The sequence below is a fragment of the Caloenas nicobarica genome, chromosome 3 (genome assembly GCF_036013445.1).
Source record: "Caloenas nicobarica isolate bCalNic1 chromosome 3, bCalNic1.hap1, whole genome shotgun sequence".
NCBI lineage: Eukaryota > Metazoa > Chordata > Aves > Columbiformes > Columbidae > Caloenas > Caloenas nicobarica.
The window spans coordinates 71,685,772-71,697,009 of NC_088247.1; the positions used below are offsets into that span (position 1 = coordinate 71,685,772).

Genomic DNA, 11,238 nt, shown 5'->3' on the forward strand with positions numbered 1-11,238 from the left:
AAGGATGTGCTGCTGCAGCTCCCCCTCCACATTCAGCCCTGAGTTCCTACACTCACTTTCCCTCTCTCAACATCAGTATTTTCAAGGTGTCAGATCAGGATGGAGATGTGTGTCTTTCCCTGCTTTTTGTTTTAAGGTACATTTAATTTTTTTCAGAAGTGTCCCTGCTCATGACCCTAAGCTACTCACAGCTGCAGCAGATTACGCATCCAGATTTGTGCTGGACCTGCTCCTACAGATATATACAATGTCTGTAATCCTTGGTGCTGTGCCCAGAGGAGAGCGAGCATCTCCAGGAAGCACATTAGTCATGGATCAAGTGTATTTCTCACATTAACTCACGTCAGAATTCACTTTCACAAAACAACTCCAGAATTTCAGGCAAAGTGCTGCAGGTGTGGAAAGGCAGGGAGAAGAGAGAGGCATTGTCCGCCAGTGCATTTTGACTAAGATTTTCCAGTATGACTGTAACAATTTCATTGGTCAAATCCCTTACATGGCTCTGGATGTAGCAGCCTTACACTTTTATTGGCATGCAGAGACCACAGATGACCTCTGTGTGAAAACAGATAAACATTTGCTTCTTTTTTTCTGTGAGTTACGACACTGGTATAGTTCAGTTCTGTCCAGAACTCATTAAATTAATTATAAATTATAAACTTTTTTTCCCCAGTTACTTACAATCATCCTAGCACGTTTTTTTTCCAAGCTAATTTTTTCATTCTTGGTCTCTGTCCAAAAGCAGGATGGATTGCAACCAGCTGAGTAAAGGCTGCTTCTTGAGATGGCTGTGAATCAAAACCTGCTCTCCCTTTATACATTTTTCTACTATATAGAGGTATATAGACATATATATTTCTAGTATATGTTAACTTACATGCATATGTATTACAGACATGCATGGATGTACTGTCCTCTGCAGAATAAAGCATGTGCAGATCTATATGTCTATGTTATGAGAAATCTTCAAAACTTATTGCACAAAAACTGACATGTAATTTGGTGGGACATAAAAATGACAGGGAAGTTAGTTATAAAACTTCCTCCAGAGTTTTCAGATAGTATATCTTTGGACACGTGGGCCCTGTCATTGAATTCCTGACTGCACTGTTGTGAATAGCAAAGCTCGCCTTAACTTCAAAGAACAAAAAGAGGATATTTTTTCCCTACGAAGAGTTGACTTTCCACAATGATTTTTTTTTTCATCCATAAAAAAGTGCTCAGTCATGCTTGGGGTTATTGTGACTTTATTAAGACATAAAAATATATGGTAGCAGCCATGCTGAATTTATCTTTGGTCCTTTGGAATACTAAAACCATATTTGCACAAAGTCACAAATGATGGCTGGCAGTCTGCTTTTACAAACACAGTCGTGGCAGGTTTATAACCATAATATGAGAGAGTCCCAGACCAGTGCAGAATCACAGCAACCTCTGCCTGCCCCAGAAAAGTGCTCTGGCATGCAGCAGAAGGGGCAGCGCTTTGAAGAAATCTTCTGGCTCTGGTTACAGAAGAAAAGCAAGAGGGAGTAGGGAGGAAGTTCAAATAAATGCAAGGTTTCTTTGCCCACTTGCAAGGTTTTGTGTCACTCACTTAGGAAAAAGTCCCGCATAAATACATCCAGCCAAATCCCACTGAAAAAAATCTGTGCTACCTTATGACAGGAAAAATGAATACAGGGTAAAAGCTTTGGGTGTAGCCCTGGCTGAGCTGACGAGACCCTTGGGCAATGCCTTGGCTTTACTCCTGTTCTCGTCATAGATCTGCATGTTCCCATGTGCTTCTCCATCCTTTCACCCACATCTCCCCGCCGTCCGGGATCGTTTCCTTGGATTCCTGCGCCCACGCGGGCAGTGGGCGCCATGGTGGTAGAGAGGGATTTACTCCTCTCTTTGCTCTCTTAGGCCTCCTTTCAGGTGGGGGCCAATAACTGAGAGTCAGAGCAGCCAGGCTGCCTGCAATCCTCCTAAAAAGAGTGCAGCATGTTTAACCCCATGTTTCCTATAGCTGCTTTGAGAGCTAAGTGCAATGCCAGCCACAGCTGCCAGTTCTTGGGCAATCTCACAGTTTGTCCCTGCCTAAAACCACCTCTGCCTTCTCTTTCTTGTCCTCCTCACCTGCCAAATCAACATACAAACAAAAGGGCTGCCACCTGGCTTGGGCATCATGGTTAAAATCTGCTGGCCACATTTAAAATCAGCCTCCATCAATGCGCCTAATCCCTTTTTGGCTCTGCTAATATACTAAATCCACAATATCCTACGGCAATGGACTCCAAAGTTTAAACACAGGCTGTGTGAAATCTGGCCCTTTTCTGTCATTGTTAAACCTTCTAACTAATGATTTCATTGAGTGCCTCATTGCGACTGTATTGGAGGAAGCTATGAACAGACTTACTATGCTTTGTAGGCAGTATGAGCACAATTAATTCATACTTTGCAGGATTTCTTTCTTCTAGGGTAAGAGCCACGTTCAGCACAGTGCTTGTGTGTTTTAAAACCCTCTGAATTTCACCAGTTGAATGTTTTGCAGCACCCAAGAGCCTTCACAAATCTGCCCTTTCTCTCACTCCTCTTCTCTTCGTGCTGCACAACTGTGCCACTGGTTGCATTCCCAAGCCCACTGCTTGCTGCTCACCCCCTCTCTCCCTGCTTCCCACAGCTCATCGCTTTGCCCTTCCTGCCACGGTCTCCTCCTCTCTGTCACCTCTGGCAGAAGGCAGCTCTGCTCCCAGTGACCCTGATGTGACAACGACCGCTTATTGCCTTCCAAGAAATTCCTGGTCAACTTGTCTCAGTTTACGATGAGGAAATAATTTTTCCATTCTCAAGTCAAGATTTGGGACTTTTTTCCTGATTTTTGCATGATCATCATTAAGGAAAGCCCACAGCTGCATCCAGTTATAAGTTATTTCCTGTATCTGCGCGCTGCTCTGGAGTGCTAAAAGCAGCAAGCTGGTTCATCAGCACATTTGCTCGCTGGACTGGAATATTGCTGAGCACCATGTTTACACAGAAACTCTGTCCCAGCACCTGCCTGACCTCTGACAGCTGACTCTACTGCTTACTTTTCTCCTCAGATCACTATTAGCAATGAGGAGGTCAGCAACCCCTCCTTTCTCGACCTGGTGAGGACTCCCAGGATGAGGAGGAACACACTCATCTTTATGTACGCATGGTGAGTGCTCATGTCAGTCCAGCTTGTTACCAGGGCAGGGAGTTTTGAAGAAAAAAATCCCATGTGACTTTTAGGGTCTTTCCAGCTGCTTGTAGTCATATGTTTGCCTCTCAATGTTTGTTTCCTTTGCTGTTTAGGTTCACAAGTGCCCTGATCTACCAAGGGCTTGTCATGCGCCTAGGAATTGTTGGAGGAAACCTATACCTAGACTTCTTCATCTCAGGAGCTGTGGAGCTGCCTGCTGCACTCCTAATTTTACTGACAATTGATCGCATTGGCCGGCGTCTTCCTTTTGGAATAAGCAATATTGTGGCAGGCATTGCGTGCCTCATTACTGCCTTCTTGCCAGAAGGTAATTCCCTTCCCAGCCTCAGGCTCCTTAGGTCAATGACTTCTCTCTGGGACTCCTTAAGCAAGGACAGAAGGCCACACAAAACTGTAGATAAAAGCAAAAAGTGTCTGCTGATGCAAGCAGCATCGCAGTCACGGAACAACAAAACCTATTTGCTTATAGAATGCCCTGGGACATGTAAAGTTTGTATCTTCGATGTGAGGTGAGAAACAGCTGGGTGTAGTCTCAGAAAAATGTGTATAAAGGCCATGTACTGTTTTTGAAGGCAAGCGTATACAAACATGAAAATACATTCCCTGACCTGGAAGACAATGATGTAAGAAATCAGAGATTCAGCTGAGGCAGCTTGGCGGTCTTCTCATTTGCCAAGAAAGCAATGCAAACCACAACATGATGTAGGGGCAGCGGCAGACAATGTGGGGATTGTTGCCCTGCCCTCAATCTCCCGGGGGTTTGGACAATGTTCAGCAGCTGGAGGAAATGTATGGCTTTTGATTAAGTCATTCTTATCTGGTTTCAAGGGCAACTAAAAGGTCTGATATTGCACACAGGCTTCCCGGCACTCCTAGCTTTTCTTTAAATCGTTTTCCATCCTGTTTTGTGGGGGTTTTTTGTTTAGTTGGGTTTTTTTGTTTGGTTTTTTTTTTGGGGGGGGAGCTTTGTGTGTGTGGTTTTGTTTTGGTTTGGTTTTGTTTGGTTTTTGGTTTTGTTTTGTTTTGGTTTTTTGATTTTTTTTTTAAATTTTGTTTTTTGTTTTTATCAGTCACACTGGGGTGCTTACACAGTTTGAGTATTTGAGTACCCTGGCAGAGGAAGGAGGCACACGGACGTCACCCTCACCTCAGGGGTCTGACGGACTGAAGGGGATGCCAGTTAGACCCTGTGGATTTGTTTTGTCTTTCTAGCCTTTGCTTTTTTTGCAAGTGTTTGAAAACAGAACTTTTCAGGGCAAATGCAGTGTTTTTCAACGTGGGATGAAATCTGATGGGGGTTTGTTTGGTTGTTTTGGAAGGGAAATTACCCCAGGCATCTCATTTTTTGGTTCAGTGTAAACTGGAATGTTTTCTTGTTCTTCCTGTAGAGGTTTTGAAAAAACACAATCACTGCCAGAACCCTGTCTGGTGGCAGAGGTCCCCTTCATGCCAGGTTCAGGCTTGTTGTTTCACTTGCCTCCCCGTCTGCCCAGTCGTGGTTAGACTGTCCTCTCCTAGGAGTATTGCAAAAGTGCTTATTGCGTTCCTTGTTACGCTCCTCCAGAGGTCACTGGCTCTCCAGAGAGGGCACTCAAAGTGCTGGCCACATAGAGTGAGATGGGATGGCTCTGCCCTGCAGTGTGGATGTGACCATCGCACCTCCTGCTGATCTATACGGGCTCCCCGCTGGTGTGTACAGGGCACTGGCAGCACACCAGAGCTCGAGCGGAGCCAGGATGACTGGGCAGAGACTCTGGGGCAGTGTAAGGCCCCTGGGCCAGTTGTCCCATGTATAAAGCCAAGCACCAGGGAAGGGAAGGGAGAGGATGACCAGGAGTAGCATTATTAGGAGCGTGTCTAATGTGCAATGGCTAGACAAATTATGAAGTGTAGTCGGCCTTCTCTAGGGAGGATTATTGTACCGTTGCTGCAGATGCACCTTTACAGGTAGCTTCTTTGTGAGCAGAAGGCTTTGGAAGGTGGCTCAGTGGAGTTTCTTACAGCATAACCTCCCTATATAAATGAATATTCCTTTCCAGAGCACAATTTGGATGTGGTCGTGGAAGCTTTTAACATTCAGTCCCCCACCCATGCTGTTATGCCACACCAGAATCTTAAATCAATCAATTGGAAGTGATTTCTGATTCTCCAAAGCAGCCTCATGTGATGCTGGAAAGCAAAAAATGCCAGTGTAGATTGATATCTAACAGCAGTGGCCCTTCAGTCTGATTTGCACTGATCCAGTGTTTCTGTGATGTAGCTTCTGCTGACAGGGCATAGGACTATTAGAAATGCCCTGCTGCTGCAGCAAAGCATGCTTCACCCAGGTTTCTTTTTGAATGAACAGATATGCCATGGATCAAAACGACAGTCGCCACGCTGGGAAGACTGAGCATCACCATGGCTTTTGAAATTGTCTATCTTGTGAATAGTGAACTGTACCCTACGACACTGAGGTATGTCAAAAGCTCACAGAAATCTTTCACCTTTTCCCTCTGCTTTTCCCCATTCCCTATTTCACAACTTTTTACTAAAACTCCATTTTCTCCAGAGTTTCCTAACTGAATAGCCACTGCTCAATGTCAATAGTGTATTCTGCTGAGAAAATTTTTGAGCTAAGTCTACATTTTTCTCCTTAAACGGCTGGTTTATCTGTTTGGTAGCACCTCTCAAATATCTGACACTGTTTTTCTTTTGCAGAAACTTTGGCGTTTCTCTGTGCTCGAGTTTATGTGACCTAGGTGGGATCATAGCCCCGTTCCTGCTTTTCCGATTAGCAGCCATTTGGTTGGAGCTACCTCTAATTATTTTCAGTAAGATTTGATTTAAAATGTACTTTTGGTTTAAATATCCTTCTCATAACAGAGTTTTTCTGTTGCGTCAAAAGAATATAGTGTGTGCCTTCATGTCCCTCTCAAACCAGCCCTTCTCAACCTTCATGCCTAGAGCAAGGGCTGAACAGAAAATCAATAATATGTGGGTGATTTCATGGCACGCTATGGAAGAGCTCAGGTCTGCTTGGGTGACTTGGCTGAAGGAGCATTAAAGAAACTATATGAGGTGCTTTAAGACTGAGAAACCTTACAGTTAATTTCTGTAACTGAAGAGAAATAAGCTTAATCTCCCAACAGTAGAGGTTAACATCCTTTGAAAAAGTATTGCTTTGGGTTTTTTGGTATATACAGTTATGACCATGGATGTTGTATTAACCATAGCTACTTGTTCCTGTCAAACTCTTTTCCTCAGTTACATTTGAGAAAAACTGAGCCCTGTGGTTTTATTCTGTGGAATAAAATCAGTTATTTCTAACAAAGAAGTGGGAATCTGTGGCTAAACCAGATTTCCAGGAGATAGATGTGACTGGGAAAAAAGCAAAAAGGATAGTATAGAATAAAAAGGAAAACTAGAGCTAATTAAAATTTTATCTTGAAAACAAAAATGGAAAGACAAAAGACATTTTTAAAAATTACCATTATTCCAAGAATAGATGTATATAGAAGTACTGTTAACATTATCTAATTCTGAAATTCTGCTGCTGCTGAATTGAGTAAACAGGTACAGAATCAGAGAGGAACAGAGAGGACCGTGCAACAGTCAAAGATTTTACTTTTCATTCCAGCCCTTCTATTTGTGACTTAATACATTGTTTCAGTTATATCTGTACCGGAAATTATTCCAAAATAACCATTCTTGATACACTATTTTAGACTGGCTCTCTACCTGAGTGTTCTTTCCCAATGACGAATTTTTATTCTGAATTACATAATCTACTTGGGCCATGGATACACAAAGAGAGTATTTCAGGAAAATCTCAATGGCCTCAAGAAACATGGATACATCTATGAGATAGAGCCCCTTGAATAACGGCAGATTTGTCTTATGTGAGAAATACTGCCCTGGTTCTCTTGTAGTTTGTAGGGATTTGCCCATATGCACTAATCCCAAGTTTTTTACTTCTAAGATCTCTCTTTTGGGGCAATTCAGGCTGCAAGTTAAACCCTAACCCTTAACTGGTTTGGGCTGGTGAGTTGGTTGGTTGGTGTTTTAATAGGTTAAATTAATGTAGCATAAAAGTGTTTGATAAGAGTAAGGTAATCAGAAATAGCTGATGTACTCTTAAAATCTCTCTTTAACCTTAATCTGAATAAATTTTCCTCAGTGGATAAACCCTTATTGCTTTTGTATTTCTTTAATGTCTGTTGCAGGTATTCTTGCAGTTGTCTGTGGGCTCCTAGTATTGCTTTTACCAGAGACAAAGGGAATCTCCTTACCAGAGACAGTGGAGGACGTAGAGCAGATTTCAAGGTAGGATATGTATTTCTTTACATCTACTTGGATGAGGTTTTCTGAGGGTGTTCTCCTTCAACCTTGTCAGCTGTCATAAATTATTATAGTTTTCCAAGCGTGAAAGTAAATTCCCTGGTTAGGTCGATGGTGATATTTTCCTCATTAGAAATGTGAACCTTGCAATATCATTAAGGCAGATTGTTAAAAAAACCCATGGGAATAGAATCTGTATTTTTGTCATAGAGACACAAGGTTCTCTTGTGCACTTCTAGAAGCAGAAGTAATAGTGTGTAAGAGAGATACTGCAAAGTATAACCTGCAGCTTTCTGCTCAAGAAAACCAGCCATTACCTCAAAGCATCCTGTGACGAAGGGGCCTTGATCATGGGAGCATATCCATGATTTGTGAAGTCACTGAAAAGTAATGTAGAAGGTGAATTTATAGCTGAAGAGTTACAGGCACAGCTTTCCACTCCTGGCACATGGCAAGCCAGACTCTTCACTGCATGGCAGATGTACAGGGAACCTTGACACCTTGGCTTGCTTGGCAGTACCTTTCTTGAGGAACTAGTTCTATACGTTAATGTTTCAAACAGTGGCTTTGGATATTACATCAACAACTTTTGCCTGCTTTAATGTACGAAGAGAAGAAAGAGGAAATTTTCTATGCAGAAAGTGAACGTTTCAGTACTGCAGCTAAGACTACAACTTGGTCTACATATTTTCCTGTTTCTTTTACACTTACAAGCCTCTTCCCTTTTGTTTCTTCAGTCATTTTGGTAAATGTGGCAAGAAACGGAAACACCGGGACACCAACTCTTATATTTGAACTTTGAAGGACAGCACTGTGCAAAGAACCATTTTCCCATACTGGGAATTTACTCTCCACCTGCCACTACTTCAAAATTTGCTGCAGAATATGGATTGAACTCCATGTTCTTCTTCTGAGCACAAGGACATTTAAAACAAGCAGCATATTTTTCTATAAATACATAATAAATTCATGTTTTCTGAGTATGCTGTTTGCAGGAAGGGACCGCTCTGTGGTTCTTGGTTGAGAACAGAACAGCTTAAAAAAAAAGATGCACTATCCAGCTCAGTGAGCTTTTATTTATTTCTTTATATATTTGAGCCATTTGTTTATTTCTATTGTTACCTTTGGGTGAGGAGGGTTGGTAACAGTACTGCTTGTTTAAGATTTGGGTGACTTTGAGGAAGAGACAATGAATATTTCAACCCATTTTCCTTTGCTCATGGAGAATCTGGACAAACAGAAGATCTGATGGCTCAGGAGTGAAGATGCTGATCAGGATGGTCCTTTTGTTGGTCAGGAGGGGTGAGAATCAAAGGCATGCATCAGTAGACCCTCATCCTGCTCTGCCCCACTCCCCCAGTAAGCCTCTGCCACAAAATTCCTGCTTCCCTCCTTCCTCCTGCTTTCTGAGATATGGCAGCAGTCCTCCTCCTCTCCTTCCCAGGGCTTTATGTAGGTGTTACATCCTACACAGGGCATTAGCTCTGCAGGTCAGTTCATCCTGCTGCCCATCAGTACCTCCCTGCAGACCCATTTGGGGTTCATGTGCCACCTCATTGTCCTGTCCCCTAGCCAGGGACCCCTGTGTCTCCTGAGGGAAGGGCTTGTGTCTGCTCCCTTCCATCGGGTGTTCTTTCAACTCTCTCTTTCAAGAGCTGATCTTTTACTTTCTAAAACATGCTCTCTGCCCAGCCCTACAAACAAAATTCCCTCTCCCTGACCACTGACAAGGTGACTCTCAATTTCTCACTTACGTCCATTATTATTATTTGTTATCTTTCTCTCCTGAGGATAAATTATTCGGGTTGTTGACAGGGATCTTAAGCTGTCTTGGGAAGATGAGCAGGGATGAGACAAGAGCTTTGGTTATGGAGCGAAGTGTTAACTGGTCCTGGTTGTTTCAAGCTGACACGTATCAGAATAGCTTGAGTCTGCGTCTCTGCAAGCAGATAGCAGGGACAGCTCGCCTTCCCTTTCAGCTGTCTGACCTTCTTCATCAAGCATTGGGTCCTGGCCACTGACAGGTAACCAATACACTCCTTACAGTGAAGGACTTGAGAAGATGTGCTGTTCAAAAGCTATCTTGTTACCAACAGAGAATTAAATAAACAAAAGAAAGCCAATGAGCTCTTGTAAATGGCCTTATAAGCTCAGAAAATAAGTGATTTGGCATAAGCAAATATAGGGCTGAGTTCTGAAGGTTCATACCACAAATGCCAACATTATGGTCAGTGCTGCTGAATGACTACGGTTCCAGTCCCAGCATCTGAAGAGCACATAAAGCAGGTGCCTGCACAAGGGGATTTCCTATGGTGGGGAATGTACTGTGCATTTCAACAATTCCCTACTCTGCCTGCCTTTTCCCAGCAACTGCCCATGCTGGAGGAAAACACCACCTTTGCCAGTAATCTCGGTCTAATATTTGCATACTTTGAGCAGTTAGCGATAAAGGCCTGTCTTTCAAGGCTGTTTCTAACTCCCGCTGAGCCATAGCGTAAGGCCAATGGGATGCATAGCAGAAGTCAGCAGTGACTGAAAGACACGGAACTAAATTAGCACCTCATAATATACCAGGCTCATTGGTGATATCTAGAAGACATGCCGAAACTGGAGCTACTGCTGCAGAGAGAAAAGTCCTCCTACACCACCGCGGTCTTCTGCAGGCAACTGTGAACTCCCAGGGGCTGGCTGGCAGAGACCAGCCCCGGACTGGAAGGTGTGGGCTTGCACTGGCCGGGTGCCGTGTCTCAGCGCAAGGTGGGAGCGCAGGCGCCCGGTCGCAAGGCTCAGCCCGGCCTTCCTCACAGCCGGTCAGCCCGCACCGCGGGCACGGACCTTGCAGAGCCCGGCTGAGGCGGCCAGATGCCATGCTGTATGAACTGAGCTTCCCCCTTCCTTTTAGTGTTCTTCGTGAATTTTATTTTTTTTTAATAAGTTTCTTAAACCCTAAAGCAGTCTGAGAAGGACTGTGGACATTGTTAAAAGCTACAGCTTGCCAAAGAAATGTCAATATTATTTGCCAGCTGCTGTTGTTTGTGGACAACTAAAATGTGCTGAGAAGGGAGAGACAGAAAGGCTTGTTTCTGGCCTTTCAGACTGTTTTTTGTTTTACGTAACGCCATGGGTTGCTCAGAAGAGAATATAAGTGAGATATTTCAGATTGTAAAATGGCTGGGAGCAGTCTTACATGTTTGGATGTATTTATTTTCCAAAAATTCATTATGTAAAGGGCAGCAGCAGAAAGCCTACGTTTGTGTTCTGAATTCTAATATTGAAGTACTTAACAACTTCAGGCAGAGTTTGTATTTGGTAATGGCTCCTGTGCTGACTCTTACCCCTAACAGGAGGACTTTATAAGATGGAAAAATCCTTCTGTCTCTGTGAAACTTTCGGTTGCCTCATGAAGGTTGTGATGTGGATGGTAACCTGCTGTACTACCAGCAGTTTTGTAAGTGTGGGGTTACACTCTTGTGGGTGAGAGAGGACAGAAGAGGTGGTGGAACAGAGGAAGAGCTGCAGGGAGGGAGGACTCTGGGTGAAACCAGCCAGGGTCCTGCAGAATATTGGACAGGCTGCTTGTTTAAAAAGAGTTGTTATAAATTCCTATGTGCTTCCAGCCACTTAATATATTGAGCCTTATGGGAGAGTCCTACAAACTTCTACAAAGGCTGTCGTGACCCACCTCTGAGAGGCAT

At 43.5% G+C, this 11,238-nt stretch overlaps 1 protein-coding gene across 1 annotated transcript in view; it reads left to right on the top strand.

Annotated features, from left to right (window-relative positions):
- SLC22A3 (solute carrier family 22 member 3) overlaps nucleotides 1-8,338 on the top strand; it is a 30,340-nt gene extending 22,002 nt beyond the window's left edge. The window contains exons 6-11 of the mRNA XM_065631327.1: nucleotides 3,081-3,178; nucleotides 3,316-3,530; nucleotides 5,571-5,679; nucleotides 5,924-6,036; nucleotides 7,429-7,528; nucleotides 8,281-8,338. Coding sequence (XP_065487399.1) covers nucleotides 3,081-3,178; nucleotides 3,316-3,530; nucleotides 5,571-5,679; nucleotides 5,924-6,036; nucleotides 7,429-7,528; nucleotides 8,281-8,338 — 693 coding nt within the window. The remainder of the gene's footprint in view (nucleotides 1-3,080; nucleotides 3,179-3,315; nucleotides 3,531-5,570; nucleotides 5,680-5,923; nucleotides 6,037-7,428; nucleotides 7,529-8,280) is intronic.
- Nucleotides 8,339-11,238: the final 2,900 nt, after the last annotated feature.